Genomic DNA, 20129 nt, shown 5'->3' with positions numbered 1-20129 from the left:
TAATTAGTCTCTTCCTGGGTCTGAGCAATCGGATGCTCACGGCATATTCTTGGTCCGGCTTGGCTTGGTGAAGAGTCATTCCAGTCCTTCTCCCCACATCACACAGAGGTTTCAGAAATCTCGATAGTAGTGTATGGTGGGTCCTTGCTCAACCTCTTAGATCCATTTTTCACAATTACTTTGTTCTTCTCGTGAGAACAAGGTGGAGATTGCTCTCAGAAACTGGCAAATCCAGAACAAAATCTTCAAGCATAGGCTTAAACCTTTGGCAGCACCTGCTCACACACCTGCTCCCCGCCCTGGCACAGAGCCATTCTCCCACATAACACCCCGCTCGCCCGACCTGTTCGTAACCTCTGCCACAAATCACTCTCTGTGATAAGCGTTTTGTGTCAAAGGCCACACGCGTCTAATGAGGGTTCAAAAGGGAAAGATCTAAGACAGATCTGAAAATATGTTCCTCTTATCTTCAGAAGCGCTATCTTTTGGGTGAGGCTGATGAGGAGCGAGACACCTGCTGTTCTATTCAAGTGGCAACGACTCAAATTGGGTTCATGCTCCTGCACCCCAAGGTAAGAGGTAGGAATTTTTGCAATAAACAGTAACATTTCCATTAACCTGAAAGAAATCAATGTTGCCACAGTTAGACAAGGAAATTGAACGTGGGTAAATAAGGCTGCTCTGCGAACTGCTCGTGGCTGTGAACACCATCTTTGTCCCCAGTGCATCTCTCAGAGCCACCACGATCCAAGTGAAATGAATCTGACAACAGGAGAAATTCTTCCCAGCGAAGGTTTCTTTATTTGGTTTTGCATAAATTTACAGAACACAAAAAATCCTTTCATAGCGAGACGAGAAAGTTAAAAAAAAAAAAAAGTTTTTTTTTTTTTTTTTGCCATCAACATGCGGTACCTTACTCCCTGTCAGCATTTAACGTCCCGCAGGACAGCACCGCGGGGCATAAGAATACAGCAGAAGCGCGTGGGACAGACGCACGGCGCGAGCGCGGGCACCGGGGCCACGCGAGTCTCAGAGGAACGAAAAGTTAGTAACCACGACTCCCGTTTGGGTTTGTTCAACATGTGCGTCACCTCCTACGGCGGCCTTGTCCCGTTGTCCTTGTCCACATGAATAGCAGGGTCTTTTGCAGTGATTGATTTATGACGTGACAGAGAGGAAAGTGTCCAGCTCTAGCCCTGGACTGCACGTGAGTGGCGTCCAGGTCGCGGAAAGAGAAATGGGGGAGATTTGGAGGAAGGTCTTACCCACGCTCCAGCGCGATCCCAGCGAGGTGCACCGCAGCCTGCGCCGGCCGCCTAGCAGCAGCACTGCCTCTGGCCGCAGCATTTCTGCTGGCAGCAGCCCTTCCCGCAGCCCTTCCCGCAGCCGCAGCCGCAGCCGCAGGAGCCGCAGCCGCACGAGCCGCAGCCGCACGAGCCGCAGCCCCAGGAGCGGCGGCAGCAGCAGACCACGGGGACACTGCAGCAGCCCCCACAGCAGCCGCGGCAGCCGGGGCAGCAGCCGGAGCAGCAGCCCACCCGGTAGCACCTGCAGGTGGTGCAGCTGCCGCAGCCGCCGCCGCAGCCGCCGCAGCCACCGCAGCCACCGCAGCCACCGCAGCCACCACAGCCGCCACCGCAGCCACCACCGCAGCCACCACCGCAGCCACCACCGCAGCCACCGCAGCCACCACAGCCACCACCACAGCCACAGCACCCCATGGTGTCAGGAGAGAGGACTTGAGTGAAGTGAGATGGATACTCGGGAGGTGAGGGAGGTCTGATGCTTGCTTCTGCCAGGTGGCCCTTAAATACTCCCTCTGGGGACTTGGCACATGGTACGTCGTCACTTCCTTGTTGCTGTTTTTACCCGTTTCTGTGGCAGGTGTTTATTTCCTGTTGGTCAATGCCTTGAGGGTGCACACAACTTGATTTTTCAAAATTTCGATAAATCCACTTCTATTTAGAAAGTGGAATCAGAACAGGCTGAAATAGATAATAAAACACTGAATTTTTTAAAAATAGGTCTACCTGGGTGGACAGTTCCTTTGGTCAGTATTAGGTGATCTGAGCTGAGAAGATCCATCCTTCTCTCTCCTTCCCCAGGTCACTCGCAGGCTCCCAGAGGAAAGATACCTGACTCTAATTTTATCTATCTTTTAGTTTAATTATATACGTTTTATCTACATTATCTCATCAAAGAGCCCTTAAAAAATGAATTAGTTTATAGTCTATTAAAATCAATTTTATAGTTAAATGAGCCTAAGAAATGCTATCTATTATATCTTTTGGGGGAAAATGGATATGTATGTTATTGCCTCTCACATATTAGAAGTAATAAAAAGTCCCGGAGGAAAAAAAAACTAAAAAAAAATAATGTTCGGCAATAAAGACATTTCTTACACGTCAACTGGAAATGTAATTTAAGAAAGAACCCATTCCAAGTAGCAACTAGAGTTATAATAGTGAATAAATCTAATGACATACAAGACCTATATGGAAAAATTATTAAATAGTGTCAAAGGACGTAAAAGAAGAAATAAATGGGAATATGCTAGGTTTATGGATGGGAAGTCTCAAAAGCTGTTGTGATGGTTAATTGTATGAGTCACTTGCCTGGGCTGAGGAAGGCCCAGATAGCTGGACAGTGTTTCTGGGTGTTTTTGGAAAAGATTAGCATTTAAAATCATGGACACAATAAAGAAGACAGACCTCACCAACGTGGGTGGGCACTAAAGGTCTGAACAGAAAAAAAAAGGTGGAGGAAGAGGGAATTTACTATTTCCGTTTGAGTTGGGACATCCGTCTTCTCCTGCCCTTGAATGTTAGTTCCTAGTTCTTGGGCTTTTGGACTCAGGTGGGAACAGACACTATCAGCCCACGAATCTGAGGCCTTCGGACCCAGACCGAACTACGCCGCTGGCTCTCCTGGTTCTCCAGCTTGCAGGTGGGAGAGCATCGGCCTCCGTATCATGTGAGCCTGTGCCTATAATAAATCCACGTATCTATATCTATACTATATCACTCTCTGTATCTCCTATTTGTTATATTTCTCTGGAGAACCTTGGCAAATACAGATGCCAATCCTTCCCAAAGTAATTAACCAACCCATTGTAATTTTATTAAAAGCACTATGACATTAAAAAAAATTTTTTCTCTTTTCATTGTTTACTTTTTTTTAACTTGACAGCTTCCCCTAAAATACATTTATTTGATGAAACAAAACATCAAGAATGGAAAGACATTTTTAAAGAGGAAGGAAAAGGGGCATTCATCTATCAGATAGTGGGTCTAATTCTAAAGCTGTGATCATTAAAACGTGGTGGTGTTTTATTATCAAGAGAGACAGACTGATCGATGGAAATAGAGAGCCCAGAAATGAAATCGCATGATTTTTGGGATTTGATATATGGCAGAAGCATTACAAATTGGGAGAAAATACTGACTTTAATATTGGCATTGAAATAACAGGTTATCCATATGGATAAAGAAGGGTCCTTCTTCAAACCACACATCGAAATAAGTTCCAGATGATTTTAAGACCCGGAAATGAAAAACACAAGTCCACCTTTTAAGAAGATATGGAGAATTATCTTTATGACCTCAAATTTGTAGGTAGTTCTCAAAACATAAAAGGAGTAGGACTGATTAAATAGAAAACACATGAAAGAAAACACCTTTACAAAAAAAGATGTTGAAAACAATAATTAAAAGAAGCCTTAGGCTAAAAAACAAATCAATTTTAAAAGGAAAATAATAAAAAAGTGCATGAAGAATATGAATTGAGAAGTCACAGATGTGCATCCTCTCATTTGTTCATTTATATAAGTATGGGTTCATGGGAAGAATAATACTTTTCTATTCCTTTCCTGCATTCATGCCCCTCCCACTCAATTTCAATTTTTTCCCCCCTGAACTCTACTGAGGTATAATCGACAAATAAAATGGTAAGATATTTAAAGTATACGACGTGATAATTGAATATATGCATATCTTGTGAAAGGTCAATCCCAGGTTTCTAACGTCAGCATTCTTATGCCTGTCCTGTAGTGGGAACGTGTCTGGGGACAGTGTCATCTGCGAGTGTGGCTGCAGAGAGAGGAGAGGCCAGAGGCAGCAGCAGGAGCCACACGGGGCCCAACGGAGGTGCTTTCTTGTTTAATGGCGGGAGAAGTATCATCTTAAAGGTTTTGATGCGGATGAGAAGGGTCTGGAAAGCTGCAGGAGTTCACCGCTGCGTCTGCAGTGCTTGCGTTAATGTGCTTTTCTAAACCCGCCATCAACATCTGAGCTTGGGACAGTCCTGGGAGCTGTCACCTGAAGAGTGAAGGAAAGCAGGGCTTTCTCCTGGGAAAGTTAAGTTCAGCGTCTAGTGCGTTCGAACTGTGTCTGAGGGTCACAGAACAAACACGTGACCAACTGAAGCCTCTGGGAAGATCTGGAGTGAAAAACCTGTTTGGCTTTCTATACGTTTTATACTTTTCAGACATGTTTGAATTGTTTCCGTGCCATATGTTTTAACATCCTATGGAACTAGTTTTCTACCAAACAAGATTTGTCGTCGCCCTTCTGTGGCCGCCGATCTCTGTGAGGCCTGAGCTAATCGGCCACCAGACGAAAGAGTCCGCAGGAGGGACGGAGGGAGGAGCTTCCTGGGACGTGTGAAACCTCATCCAGCGTTTGCTTTGTCGTCCACTCTATGACTGAGACCGGATCACAAACGTGACTCGTGCAAGAAGGCAGAATTACAGGGCAGACAACGGACGATGAGGAGGTCCCGAAGATGGATCTGAGGACTGTGGTCTCCCCACCTGAGGGTGGTTTTTATAATTCACTGCATGAGTTTACCATTTGCAGTCAGGCATCTCTCCCAGGCAGAAGGACAGATGTGTCTGCTGGTTTAGACATATGCGCCCCCCCTTGATCTGTGACAACCAGGCTAACGATGGCAGCAGTGATGCCGAAAGTTACCTCCTTCATTTAAGGTTCCATGTTCTCCTCCTTCTGACCGGCCCCTCAGGAATGTTCCCTGAAGAGATGTCAAGAGAAATACATGATGCCCTTGGGAAAGTATTAGTGAGCAAGGAAAATATTAATGGGAAGGGGAGTGTCCCCAGCTCCTCCGATCCAAGACAGGCTGTGTTTGCAAATACAGATATGGCCTTTGCTAAATATTCCTATTGGGTGAGACAGAGGTAAACATAGATAACCTGAAAACACGTGCCCTAACACGACGAAAGGTGTCTAGTATGGAAATAAACAGGTGGTGCGTTAAGTTTTCCTACAGAAATGGAAATAAACAATAACAAGGAAGTGGTCACGTGTCTTCCTTTACCCGGTCCCCAGGGTTGGTATATAAGGGCTCCCCCAGCAGAGGGGACATCAGACCTCCCTCACCTCCTGATTATCCACCTCTCTTTACTCAAGTCCTCTCTCCTGACACCATGGGGTGCTGTGGCTGTGGTGGTGGCTGTGGCGGCTGCGGTGGCTGCGGCGGTGGCTGCGGTGGCTGCGGTGGCTGCGGCGGTGGCTGCGGCGGTGGCTGCGGCGGCTGCGGCGGCGGCTGCGGCAGCTGCACCACCTGCAGGTGCTACCGGGTGGGCTGCTGCTCCGGCTGCTGCCCCGGCTGCCGCGGCTGCTGTGGGGGCTGCTGCAGTGTCCCCGTGGTCTGCTGCTGCCGCCGCTCCTGGGGCTGCGGCTCGTGCGGCTGCGGCTCCTGCGGCTGCGGCTGCGGGAAGGGCTGCGGGAAGGGCTGCTGCCAGCAGAAATGCTGCGGCCAGAGGCAGTGCTGCTGCTAGGCCCGCGGCCCCGCCCGGCGGCTGCGCAGAAGCTGCGCGAGGCCACGCGCCCTCCCGCGGGTGAGACCTGGCTTCGCCCGCCGCGTCCCCTCCCTTCCCGAGTCCTGCGCCGCCCTGAGCCTCCGCCACCCTCCCGCGCCCACGCTCCGCTCGCGGTCGCCCACCCCGCACGAGGCGAGCCAAGGAACGACGCGGCCGAAGGGCCGATGAGCAGACCCCGGGGCGAAGTCGAAGTCTTCCCCGAACCCTGCGAGCTGCTTCCTTCATTTAGGGGTTCAGTTTTCCGTACGCGCTCCCGCCGGGACTGGGCCCTGGGGGAGCCTCGGCGGAGCCTCTTCCATCGCTCCGTCCGCGTTTGCTGTTTGGATGTCCTAATAAAATGACTTGACGCGCGACCAGTCGCACGTGGTGTCCTTTCCTCTGTGCGCCGCTCGGGCCGCTGCACCGGGAATCCAGGCTGGCTGGGTGGGGGGTGGGGGGGCTTTGGGGGGGGTGGACCTGCATCTGGAGCCGCTCACGGGGGGGGGGGCCGTTTGGGGGGGGGTGTGGACCTGCATCCGGAGCCACTCACGGGGGGCGGGGGGGGGGCGCAGGGCCCCTTTGCTGCTGCCCCGGAATGACATGCTCCCTGCGCGGTCCCTGTGCTCAGGCTCACCCAAGGGTTTTCCAGGACGGGGCGAAGGCGCTGAGGGTGGGTGGTCGTGGTGAGTCTCTGTTTCTTGAACCTCATCTGCAGAATGATGAGCGGGCCCGCGGGCAGCCCCTGCCCTGCATGGCCGGTGTCCCCGCAGGCCCTGGAAGCGCTGGCCCGTGGGCGTGCGTGTGGGGCGGGCTCCGCGAGGCTCTCGGCCTCGCTACCTGCTGGCGCCCTTGGCCTTGCCAACCTCGGCTGTGCGCTTCCTCTCTGCTTACGTCGATTTCCTGCGGGCAGCTCACCAGGAGGCCCGTGGGAGGGGAGGCCTGTTGCTCCCAGCTGCTGACTGGGGAGGGTGGGGGGCGGTTGATTCACCTCAGGAGACAGGAGGGGGAGCTCCATTTTGATGCCAGGTCCAAGCCCTGGTTTCCAGGTGCAGCAGAAGGGTCCTCTCTTTCCGTTTTCATCCTGCTCCCTCATCCATTCAGAAAAGGAGTGGGGGGTGGTGAGTTCCCCTGGAACCCCTCTACACACGTGATTACTTTTGTTTCTCACTACAACTCTAATAGGTTGTACTAGACCCGTTTCACAGATGAGGAGATTAAGGCTGGGGCAGTTAAGAAACTCACCCCAAAAGATGCAACTGATATTGTCTTGACTTCATCCCAGGTTTCTCAGACACAAATCCCGTCAGTCTTGTTTCCGTATATTGCTTCTCAAAGTTTAGTCCTGTTTCCTTGTTCCTTCCTTATCTTTTCCATCTTCCCAGGCTCCATTAATTACTTGGCTGTGCCCCCCACTGCCACGTGGTCCTCAGATCCTGCTTCCTGGGTGAGAGCCACATTCCGGCTAGCTCCTACTCAGCCCCCTCAGGGCTGTTTCTGAGCTGCATAAGGGCAGAGTCTCTGCTTACAGCTACTTTATCACCTTATTACTGACGAGATGTAAATGTCAGCTGATGCTTAACGCTAGAAGGAAGACAGGTCTCTTAACAGCCTCTGTGAGTGCTCCTGGAGTCGCTTTATTTGTTCTGGGCTCCCTGATCAATGGTGTGGGATACCATCTGCACCTGGGAGATATGAGTCCTGGGCTGGCAGGACTTTAGCTACTTCTCGATTTTTCACTCATGCCTCTTGAATCGACCTAAGGCCGTTTAGAGGTGGCATGGTTTCAACTTAAGTCCCATCTTTCCCATTAACCTCCCTCCCCCAAAGTTATCTTTTTCTGAGCTTCCATAATCCTGCTATGTTTCGCTAGATTTTACTGTTGTTACTTATGAACAGGATAGTATAGATACTCTCCTCTTCATAAGATTATACATAGTATTTATATGGATATAATTTGGCATATATAAATATAGATATAGATGCAATTTTTTCTTGGGCAGGTGAGGAACAGGGTGAATGAATCATTTTGTCACCCACTGACGTGGTGATGATGACGGTAGCAGCTGCCATTGTCAGCAAGTGTCATTCCATCTAGTTCTCGTAACAATCTAAGAGGCAGGTACTAATAGCATCCCCACTACCTACTTCAGGAAATTGTGAGAGGACATCTCTCAGCCACGGCGGGGTGCAGCCAGCACTCAAGTCCAGTCTGCTGGACACAAAAGCTTGTTTCTTAACTGCCAGGCGGGGCAGTGCGGGCGGGAGGAGCGGAGTTGGCAGTGAGCCCTGCTCATCTTCGTGGCCTTTCAGAGTCTGGCACGGTATTTACGGTGGAGGCCTCGCGAAAATATTTCTTACAGTCAGTATAACTGATCATCTTCTTTGTGGGGAATGGGACCTTAAATTCTTAGGAGCCCTGCTAACCACCTGTATCTTCCCTCCTGCCACAGTCTCGAATAGGTGGAAGGTAGAGGCATGTTTATATTTGCAGAATCATGGTACCATGTAAGTACCTCGTTCTAAACTGTTTCAAACCCTTGTAAAGAAGAAGCCGGGCTGGGCCCAGGCGAGGCTTCATCAGGCAAGTGCAGCGTCCGGTCCCGACTTTATGTACAGTTTTGATGTTTGTCTCATCGTGGATATTTTGCCCTAATTTTGATTTTTAAATATAGGATTTATTTTGATAACTTGCAGTTTTTAGTACCATCTTAAATTTTCATCCCAGGCAAGTGCCTCGTCCACCTCACTCTAGTCTTGGCCCCAGGAAGAAGTATTATAGGATCCCAAATATTTCCTACCCGCCCCACCACTGTTATTTCTCTGCTGACTTAAGTAGGTTTTCCACACGGAATAGCATTCATTTGTTGGGAAGAATGACTACTTCAAATTGGTTACTGTCACACCGAGCTTAGGCTTCAGCGATCCTAAGGACCGGTAAATAAACAGGAAACTCACCTAACACAGGTTATGGGAACAAACAGATTCCGCTGAAGAGGGAAGTCAAGTGCAAAAGCTCAGAGAAGCTGCGGCTTATCCGGGCGAGAGAACGAGAGTGCCGAACTCATGCTGCATTGCAGCTTGTCGCAGTATACACGTCAGGTCAAAAGCCGTGGGCTTGCACTTGAAAATTCCTTTTTGACTAAAAAGTTCTGCATGAAATAGACTGGTGTTGGGTAGACCTTTCCGTAAAGAACTAGATAGTAAGAATTGTGTGACTTCACTCACATGGGGGATACAAAATAAAAAGCAACAAACGAACTAGTGAAACAAAACAGACTAGCGAAAGAACTCATGGACACAGACAACAAGGATGGTGGTCACCGAAGGGGAAGGGGGTGGCGGGGGGATGAAGAAGGTAAAGGGGGTCAGATACGTGGCGACAGAGGAGACTAGACTTTGCGTGGTGAAGGCTCATGAGCATATACAGATGTCATACTATAAAGTTAAACCCCTGAAATTTATATAATATTATTAACCAGGTACCCCAGTAATATAAAATAAAAAGAACCAGACAGTAAATATTTTCTGCACTACTGCAACTGCTCAGTTCCGCCATCGTAACCTGAAACAACCATAATAGACAAGACTTAAATGTATGAGGGGTTTTGTTGCAATAAAACCTTATTTACGAAAACAGATGGGAAGCCAAAAGTGGGCCTTCGTTTGTTGATCTCTGGTCCAGATACTGAGTTTTGCAGATGAGAAATGCAGTGTTGCATACAGGGCAGGCTCTGAGGTCAGGCTGCTGGGGTTGTTTCCCGACTTTCCAATTTCTTTGGAACCTTAGACAAATAATGTTCCAGTACCTTACTTTTTTCTTTTTCTTTTTCTTTGGTAAAATGAGAGTATGTGACAGTATATTCTTTGGAAGGTTACTGCAAGAATTAAATCAAATGATGCATGTAAAATACTTAGAATCATGTCTGGAACATATAAGAACTCAAAAATATTGGTACAGAGAACCAGAAAAGGGTTAATTAAGCATTATGGAGGACATACTGGTGACATGGATTTGACTTTCTCTGCAGTTGGGGAAAACACATCTTTCTTTGTGCTTGAGTGTGCTGGTGAACCGCACCCCCCCCCCCGCCCCAGTTTTGGCAGGACCATGGAGGGAGACTGAGCCCCTTCAGCGAGTGGGCTCTCCCTTCATTCCTCAGGGTTTAGCTCAGCTGTCATGTCCCTCCAGAGACAGGGTCCTGTAGCTGCTCTTTCTGAGGACCCACATTCTCCTCTCATATCTCTAACGAAACCCTTGACGTTGGACGAAGAGCATCTGCTCAGTTTTCCCTTAGCCTATGAGAGTTTTAATAAGAAGGTTTGCATTGGAGCACCTTGCATGCAATTCTCTACCTATAACCATCTAAATGGCCTCTCTCTAGCTTTCCTATAAGCTGCTGCCTGATACATCTCCCTGAAATATCACATGTACCATCCTATGCCATGCACTTGCAAGAGAAACATGAAAACCTTCACGCCCTAAATTTCACAACTAGTCTCAACTTTTATTTCCAACTCGAATACCTACTAACTCCCTTGAATAAACTTTCCACCATCTGTAATCCCGCTTTCCTTTTCATCTCCTACTAAGTCTCGTTTTTCTCCTTGCAATGTGTAACTCGCCTCAAAATACTAATGACAGCCAACATCTGTTGAGCGCTTATTATGCCCCAAGCTTTATTCTAAGTGTTTTATATGTTACCACATTTACATTTTACAGTAAACTTATAATATAGGTATTATTATTTACACCAGGAAACTGAGATATAGGAGGATCAGGCCGCACAGCCAGAGGAAGAAGTGGCCGGAGCAGGATGACCCCAGGCTGCAGCCTCCACCCTCACCCTCTTCAGGTTCAAGACCCCACTCAAGCTCCGCTTTCTTTATAAAGCCTCCCTTTCTTCACTAAGTAATTGGAAGTAATTTGGAACTCTCGTAGGTCTTAACATTCACTTGGAATTTTGTCAGCCAGTACTCTGAGTCGACTCTTCTTTTATTGGACTAGTGTTTAAGTCGTTTTTCTTTCCTAATTCACCCAATTATTTTTTCTCGTCTCTCTTATTAGTTCGGAGTTACTTAGAGGTACATATTTTGTGTGGCCCACCCACGTTGCCTGGCAAGTAACATAGGTCCGACACATGTTTATTGATGTGGTTTGCATTTGCTCAAGTGTTTAGCTTTCGCCATAGATCTGTAAGCAGGAAGTTAATTGATAGATGCCTGAAATAGTGTTCTCTGCTTAGGACAGCAGCACCAGGTTATTTTTAACTGGCGTGCTTATGCATTTGAGCTATGCTTTATGTAGGAATTTATTCTGCTGACTAATGAGTGGCATATTAGAATGCCCCGTGGTTTCCCTAAGCCTGGTTGTACAGATTGGAAGTTGGGATCGGAATGCAGTCACCCTTTAAATGAGTTCTGATCATTGTCCAATGTTATTTTTTCTAACGTTGGTTAAAAACTTTGAGAAAAGCAAAGAACCCATGAGACAGTATCTGTTGGCATCTAATTTTTGTCTTTGGGTCATTATAAGGATTGCTGTACATTTTTACGATGGGAGGCATCGTGGCTAGGGTCACACATGGTGGTCTAGAATCCATGGCTGATTTTGCTGTGTTCTGAGTCCTCATTTTTTTAGCCTCTATCTGCCTTTCCTCAGCTTAACCAATTCTCTCGATCACCTCTTGGGCTCTGTGAAGTGTCCAAAACAGACATCCTTCACTACATTTATTGACATCCGTTCTTTTCTCTAGGCAGTGTTGAGAAACTTCCTGTCCTTCCTATAAGAAGGAAAGAGAAACGGATTACTTTCTTCTTCTTCTTTTTTTTTTTTAATGTAAGTGTTCTCCCACCATTTCACTTACAAAATCTTGGGAAAATGCACAGTTATAATATTAAAGATAAAAATAAGTAATTCAATTTCTTCTATAGATAATAAATAACTTTTATTTGTTGCTAATTTATTTCATATCAGCTCAATCAAGACAGAGCCTCTGAATGACAATTTCAATACCACCACGACGATGCTTGTTAAAGCTTCATTTATTATCTGAATACCCGGTTTGAAAGATGGCTTGGAGGTCGAGGGGACCTAATGAAGAATTTCTCCATCATTTTTCAACTTGACTTTCTACAAGTACACTTTGAACACATATACAGCGTGCACAAATTTATACTTTAACCTAATCGCATGTAGGATTGGCGCAAAAATAATGAGCAGCAGCAAGTATGTAAGGAGATGATATACAGTTGACTGGCTTACTACATTGGAAAAAGTAACTGGAAAGCCATTTGAGCAACCAATTTTTATCAATTCTATGTCCATAATGTCATGTATCCTTAGGCAGTGACTAGCTCAGCTTGAACTTGAACTCTGCTGGTCTGGGGAATTTTACATGTCTGATTAGGCTTAGAAAAGCTTGAAGTTGGCCTGTCAGGGGTAAAGACTGAGAGATATCTTAACCAAAACACATATAAGTAAAGTGATGTTAAGGGAAAAAGAGTCAGGCAATGAATGAACTTTGGCTCTATGACAATGTCCCAGTTACTAGAGACCTTCTGAGTAGTCTGTATCATGGACCTGTATCAATTCTATCCACTCTGGACCTGTCCCCGAGGCATGTGAAGAAAAAAGCAGTGAGAAAAATTCCTTGTGAGACGTGGAGAGTCCAGGGATGCATTCTGGGGTCATGGAACAGAATATGGTACAAGGTGAGGCTGGGGGCGGGGACATTCTTTCCATCGCAGTTGAGCGACATCAGGGCAGGGTGACATCGATACAGAGGTGGCTAAGAATGTTGGCCCTGGCAGCGACTCCAGTACAGTGTGGTGGCTGGTGGCAGTGGTGGGCTCCATCGTGGTATAGCTTTGCCCTAGGACTTTCCAGCAGTACCTGCAGGAGGTGGCGTCTGCCATGTGCCTTCACGGTTTTTCCTGCGTATGAGGCCTCAGAGTTGCACCATTGCTGGCCCTGGGAGACTGGCCAGGGTGGAAAATGAGGCAAATGAAAGGGCCACTCCACAGGCCAGAAGAGCGTCATGTGTTCCTGAGCTTACTGACGCCTCTTGGGGACCCCCAGAATAATGGAGCACGAAGACTGTAAAGAGGGTGAGAGGATCCACATGGCACATATGGTGGATTAATTAATCAACCAATTGATCAACACAGTCAGCAAGTACTTACCGACCACTTACTACATAGCAGATCCAGTAAACGCTGTTTGCTACTCTTAACGTGACCCCGTTTCCTCTCCTGCGATGCTGTTCCCTAGGGATATTCTATGCCCAGCTTGTCCCTCTTTCTCTCCCTCATATCCCCAGCCTTTGGCTCATTGAGGCCCATCTTCTATATGGCCGAGGTTGTTGCAAAAGTCTTTCTTTTTAACATATTTTTATCATGGCGATGTTGGTTAATGAAATCCGGTAAGTTTCAAATGTACAATTCAATAGTAAGTCATATTTACATTGCGTTGAATGTTCACTGCCCGTAGTTAGGTTTCTTGCTGTCACCACATATTCGACCCCTTTTACCCTGTCTACTTCTCCCTTCCCCCTCCCCTCTAATAACCACTAGTCTATTGTCCATGTCCATGAGTCTGTTTGTTTGTCATGTTTGTTTGTTGCTTTTAGATTTATTATCCCCCATATAAGTGATATCATATGGTTTTCAACTTTTTCTGTCTGGGTTATTGCTCTTGGCATGATTATCTCAAGATTTACCCATGTCGTCGCAAATGGCAGTAGTTCATCTCTTCTTATAGCTGAGTCGTATTCCATTGTGTATATATATGTACCACAGCTTCTTTATCCGATCATCTATCATAGGGCACTTCGGCGCAAAATTCTTTCAACTGGTCCCCATCTTAAGTCTCACCTTCCTAAGTCCTGGTTCCATTGTCAGTTACCTTCTTGAAGCTTGAATCCCAGTTCCCACTGACTTCCAAAACTCCGACGCTTCTTCCATGCAGTCCCTGAGGATTTCTACCTTCGAATTTACCTATGTTTCTAGGCTCGGCTCTCACTGTTCCTAGCCTTCTGTGCCTCCCCCAAGTCCCATTCTGTTAAGTCCCATCTATAGGCCTGTGTAGGTGCAGCCTGACCACCCCTCACATTTTCCTATCCTTAATCTTAAGTTCAGACACAGAAAGCCCTTTCTTGCAATAGTTAGTCCCTGTCCTCGTCTTCCCAATTCCCTTTCTCTCATGTACACTCAGAATCAACTTATTTTTACCATAACTCTAAGGAAGTCGTTTTATAAGGTTATTCTGGTTCTCATCCCACTGTATTGAAATCTCTTTACGTGCTTTTCTTATCAGACCAGGAGCCAGTGGATTCATCTTGTTATGTTTTCACCGTGCCCTGAGGTCACTTCCCCATAAGAAAAGACTAATTCAACAATTATTCATTAAACTGAATATACCGACACCCCCTCCCCCCAGGGTGGGTGTTGGTATATTCAGTTTATATAATGGAAAAGTTTATATAATGGAAAAGTAGTAAGGTGCATTAAAGCAGAAGTACATGTGATACATTTAAATAAAAACAGATGAACCCCGAAGATTAGAGAGTTGGGAAGAAATGTCTACTAGCCAAAACCATGGAGGAAATGCTTATTCATCGTGTTCTCCAGTGTAATTATCTAAGCAATTTACTATTTTCTCCTTACTCTGGAACAGGAAAGAAAAACTACCAAATATTCACAGGAAGTGATTACGTTTCAAAATTTCAGCCAAAAAAAAAAATATATATATATATATATGTAGTGTGTGTGTGTGTATATATATATTATATACATATATATTATATATAGATCTACAAGAAATGAATTGGCAATTTATCCAGGGGTTATCCTGGAAGTATCATGATAGATGCCAAGTAAGGGTAGGCAGGGTTAAGAGGGCTCTACAAAATCATAACACTAAGCCAGTTTATTATTTTTTTCTGGTTTGATAAATAGTACACAACAGTTGAATTCTCAGAGAATTCATCTCTAAGATTTCTCTAAATGTAGCTAAACATTAACGTGAAGAGAGCTAGGTGTTAAAGACACAGATCATAACACTATCCCAGGGGAACTACTAGTTTCTTCAAGTCAGGTCCTGCAGGGGGCTGAGAGGACATGGGGACCCAGACTGGCTGAGCGTGGCCCATATGCTGAGGACCGTCAACAGAAGCAGACCCACAGACTCCAGCGATCGCCTTCACCGCTGACCCCTGCCAGGAAAGAGTGGTGTGTGTAACATGGGGGGTCCGAGGCAGCCACTTCAAGTGAGCATTCCATGCGGTCCGGGTCCAGGGCCACCCAGGCACCATGCCTGTCAGAAGCGTGACTTCCTGTTTACCAGGCTGAGGATAGCAGAAGCCTGCTCGAGTTTGGCGAGTGACTCGGGTATGTTCTAGTCAGGATGAGCTTCTGTTGTCTGGCACAGGGCTAAGGAGGCTCTGTTCAAACCCTCGATAACGCATGATTCACTCTCCTCTGAGTCAGAGTTCTAACCTGTGTAACAGGATGAGGAAATAAATACCAGACTATCTCTTCCTCAGGATGATAAAATTATATGACCCGGGGTCACGTTTTCCTTTTTGATTTTCAAAATGTTCTCCTCTGTCCAATGTGAGGTTTTGCATCTTAGCAAACTGGTTATAAATGGTGTAAGGATGAAAAGTTTTGGCCCTGGGCTGAGAAATGTGTCCGTAGCTGCAGGGGACTTCTCATCCCATTCAGACTTTCATAATTATCAAAAAGTAAGAATAAAAAAAAAGGCCTTAACAGCTATTTGCTGTTCTACTTTAAAGATGGCTTTAGAAAGACAAGTGAAAGCCACATTTAGCAAGTTTTTCAAGTCAAAGGGACCCCTTAGGGAAGTGCACAAAAGGCCCATGAGCTGCTGCTGTATTTGCATTAGCAACAGAGAAGTAGCCTGGAGTCCTGGGTCAACACTCTCGCCCAGGATTGGTATGTAAGGCCTCCGCAGGCAGAAGGTGACATCAGACCTTCCTCACTTCCTGAATGTCCCTTTCTTACTTACCGCTGGAATTCAGTTCTACAAGAAAAATAAATAAATAAAGCCGAAACTGTGATGAAGACATTTAAAAGGGAAGCGAATGACAGATGCTGGATTCTTCAATGTCCACGGAGCCAAATAGCAACAAGGAAGTGGTCACGTGTCTTCCTTTACCCTGTCCCCGGGTTGGTATATAAGGGCTCCCCCAGCAGAGGGGACATCAGACCTCCCTCACCTCCTGATTATCCACCTCTCTTTACTCAAGTCCTCTCTCCTGACACCATGGGGTGCTGTGGCTGTGGTGGTGGCTGTGGCGGCTGCGGTGGTGGCTGCGGTGGCTGCGGTGGCTGCGGTGGCTGCGGTGGCTGCGGTGGCGGCTGTGGTGGCTGCGGCGGCTGCGGTGGCGGCTGCGGTGGCTGCGGCGGCTGCGGCGGCGGCTGCGGCAGCTGCACCACCTGCAGGTGCTACCGGGTGGGCTGCTGCTCCGGCTGCTGCCCCGGCTGCCGCGGCTGCTGTGGGGGCTGCTGCAGTGTCCCCGTGGTCTGCTGCTGCCGCCGCTCCTGGGGCTGCGGCTCCTGCGGCTGCGGCTGCGGCTGCGGGAAGGGCTGCGGGAAGGGCTGCTGCCAGCAGAAATGCTGCTGCCAGCGGAAGTGCTGTGGCCAGAGCCAGTGCTGCTGCTAAGCCACCAGGCTGCAGGGCCGCCAGCGCCCGGGCTGCCGGTAAGGCTTCGCTCCCTCCCGTCCTCCCATCCTCCCATCCTGTTCTGCTTCTCCCACCTGATGGTCCTGGACTCTCTTCCTGTCTTTCTTTGGTTTTTCCATCTGCAAAGTTCGCAGGCGAATAGGCACCTTCCGATGGAACAGACAGGCGTGCAGCCCGGCACCTGGGTAATGGTGCAAATCACCGCACTCAGCCGGATGAATTCGTGATTCCCGACGTTTGCTTGGACGGTGTCCACGGCCTCTGGTGGTCCCTGTTCCACTGACCTCTGTCCGCATGCGTGGCTTCTTTCCTTTGTGTGTGTAGGTTCTTAGTTATCACATAATATTGTTCAATTTTCTAATTAAATAAAAAAACCTAGATGCTCATTAAAAAGTATTCTTTTTTGCCTTCATTGAACACATGGAATCCTGGTTTGTCTGTTCTAAAACTTGAGAATTTATATCTGAATAAGGCCTTTGAAACACTTGCGATGATATCATCACAAGCAAACGTCTTATAAGAAGCTCTGGCCAGGTCTATGGAGACCAAACTCTTCCCTCAGTGACACATGACTGGCTCTCAAAGACTCTTCTGCGCGTCCCAGTGGGTAATCTCTCCAGGAGATACTGCCCCTGTTTTAGTGATGTAACGTGACGTGGCACTTCAGCAGCTGCCCCAGAAGCCACACTTGGCATTCCCCCTTGGGGTCCAAATACAGAATTTAATGGTGGGCCCACCATTTGGGCTTTCGTGGGTTTATTTTATTGGTACATTCAATATTTTTCTTCCCCTCTTCCTGTTTTTGGTGCGTGAAGTTTTCTTCTTTTTATTTTTTATTTTTTTTAGGACACTGTAACCCTCTATAAAAGACACGTGAAACATTGTGTAATATAGGCACTCGCCACTTAACAGGGTAACATGTTCTGAGAATGTGTCGTGAGGCTATTCCATTGTGCGAACATTGCAGTGTGTACTCACAGGGACCGGGGTGGTCTAGCCTGTTGCTCTGAGGGTACCAGCCTGTACCGCACGTCACTGAACAAAACAACACGAGATTAAATCAGGCACAAAACAAAATGATGCAATCCGTAAACACGAGACGCATGAAGCCGTTGCCAACATGACACGGCACCAATTTTTTTTAATAAGTAGAAAGAATACACTCTAAAACAACAAAAAATGATATAACACATATATAATCCAGTAACTTAGTCATTCATGATCATGATCGCGTTTTAGGTACTGTACATAATTGTATGTGCTACACTTTTATACAACTGGCAGCTCAGTGGGTTTGTTTACACCAACATAACCACACACCGCAAACCCGTGAGTAATGCATTGTGCTATGACATCACGACAGCTACAATGTCACTAAGGGATAGGGCGTTTTCAGCTCCATCACAATCTTGTGGGGCCGCCATCGGATATGGGGTCCGTCGTTTACCGAAACGTCACATGGCACGTGACTGTAAAACACATTACGTTGCTATAAACTCTTTCAATGCCTCTGCAGTCTCAACTACCTTTAGCAAAAATAATAAATGAAATTAAGGTCTGATGAAAGCAAGCTCAGGGGTTAGGGGTCTTCAAGGCCTCTTTGAAGGGAGGAGTCTTCTGCTTCGGTTTCACTGAAAGTAACAGGGCGATCGCTCCCTTTTTCCCCCTTTCCCTTCTCCTCCTCCTTCTTCTTCTCCTTCTCCTTTTTCTTCCATTTTCAATTCCCTTATTTTTCTTCCTCTCCTCTTCCCTCCTTTTCCTTTCTGTTTTTCTTTTTCTGATTATTCTCTATCGCTTTTCTCAACTCTTTGAGATTCTGCTCTTAGCGGTAGATGCCATAGGGCGAGGCACTTTGGCTCACAGTGGCTTGATATTTTCATACATTGAGACAGCCTCTCTTGTGGTGGGTAACATAAAAATGAAACACGTTAACAGTACGGCTGGGCTCGAAAACAAGTTGAACGTCTCTGTGGACCAGACACAGAATGGAAATGGAGAATACAAGGCTGAGCCATGGCCTCGGTGGCTTTGGGGCCCCAAAGTAAGCTGTAGGTGCGAGAGTGGAAATATGATAACAGAGATTGAGCATTCCATGAGTTGGGGCACTGGAGCAAGGCTTACATTCGAGGTTAGGTGCCAAGATAGGGCCCCTTTGGTTTTTAAAAAAAATCTACTGCTCTTAGCTGCTCAGGGATATGGCTTACAAATTGCCGTCTGCCACAGAGACCGGAGGATGTAGACGGAGAGATGGCCCGGAGAACACAAACTGACTGAAATCATCTGCAGGCTTGAGAATAATCTGTGATATCCCATTTCTACTATTAGGAAGAACTCAGAGGTGGAGCAGGAAAATATAACTGCAAATCTAGACAGAAAGAAGCAAAGGGGGTTAGGGCCTGGGGCGAGAAGACAGAGTGAGAGAAATGAAAACGAAATACAAAACACCTTGCCCTTAGAGTAAATCCTGCACTAGGAAACTCTGTGAGCCTCGAAGATGGTTCCCATGCCCCCGGCTCTCGGTGTTCACACCCTGTGTAACCGCCTTCTCTTGAGTATGCGCTGGATCTAGTGAGCAATGAAGAGAAGCTCACAAAAGTGAGAAGATGTCGCATTCTTGTCAGGTTTCACAAGTCTGTAACTTCCATCTTCAAGCCAACTCCCGACGTCTTGGCTTGCACGCTTTGATGACGCATGCTCCGTGTTGGAGAAGCCCATGTGGCTAGGAACTGAGAGTGGTCTCCTGTCAACAGCCAGCAAGAAATCGAAGCCCTCTCAGCTCAATAGCCACGAGGAACTGAATCCTGCCATCCTGCCAACGATCACAGGAGCTCGAACATGAATCCTGCCTCCGTCAAGCCTTGAGATGACCACAGCCCAGTCAACGCCTCGACTGCAGCCCGTAAGAGACCCTGAAGCAAAGGACTTTTACCACTGGTGATAATCCAAGTGAGTTGGAGGACTCAATTTCTGATCCAAGCCTGGTTCACAATATTAGCCTGGTCTTTCCTCCCACAGACTCAGAGGATGGACAACCTGAAAATATATAGTGCTTAACTATATATGATGTTCTACATTGTTCTAGATTAAAATGTCATGAAAGACTGCACCTCATCATAATCCGCATCAACATTACATCAAAACCTCCGCCATTGGCTAGTAAACTGGATACAACTGAAAAATGGAGTTGACCAAATTGAAACATGCTACCAACATGGCCTCAGTGAGCAGCTGGGATACCAAACTCTGTTTCGTTATTTTCGAGTCCACCCTCAAGACAACAGGAAAATCAGACAAGAGAGACCATCCAAGAGCAGAAACATAAAATGTTATCTAGAGTGAATAATATATATTAGTCTTCTGTGACCTACCTCTTAAAGTGTGATTTGTTTTTAGTTGGATAATAAAGAAATATATGGTGAAAGCATTATACAAATTAAGTCATTTGTACATGATAATCATTTTATTATTATACTAATAGTGTAGACCACTAAAAAAAGTTAGAATAGGAATAAATATGTAATTTTCACAAACTAGTGCAAAAAAAAAAGTCAAAGAAAAAATTTTAATTAAACTTTACCATGATCCTGCGTGAAAAGACTGAATACT

The 20129-nt window shown here is 46.7% G+C and overlaps 2 protein-coding genes across 2 annotated transcripts; one reads left to right on the top strand and one right to left on the bottom strand.

The window, feature by feature from the left end:
- Positions 1–1261: 1261 nt before the first annotated feature.
- On the bottom strand, positions 1262–6064 carry LOC118613841 (ice-structuring glycoprotein-like). The gene is made up of 2 exons (XM_036237852.1): positions 5422–6064; positions 1262–1875 (listed from the first exon to the last, which is right to left on the bottom strand). Exons 1-2 carry the CDS (start codon positions 6062–6064, stop codon positions 1262–1264), a joined length of 1257 nt encoding a protein of 418 aa, XP_036093745.1.
- A 10039-nt stretch (positions 6065–16103) lies between these two features.
- On the top strand, positions 16104–16502 carry LOC118613838 (small cysteine and glycine repeat-containing protein 7-like). Its single transcript, XM_036237844.1, has one exon. It carries the CDS (start codon positions 16104–16106, stop codon positions 16500–16502), a length of 399 nt encoding a protein of 132 aa, XP_036093737.1.
- Positions 16503–20129: the final 3627 nt, after the last annotated feature.

Source organism: Rousettus aegyptiacus, unplaced genomic scaffold (genome assembly GCF_014176215.1).
Source record: "Rousettus aegyptiacus isolate mRouAeg1 unplaced genomic scaffold, mRouAeg1.p scaffold_m13_p_2, whole genome shotgun sequence".
In the NCBI taxonomy this organism is placed as follows: domain Eukaryota; kingdom Metazoa; phylum Chordata; class Mammalia; order Chiroptera; family Pteropodidae; genus Rousettus; species Rousettus aegyptiacus.
The sequence above is the reverse complement of the archived record's forward strand: the minus strand, read 5'-3'. Positions and strand labels throughout refer to the sequence as shown.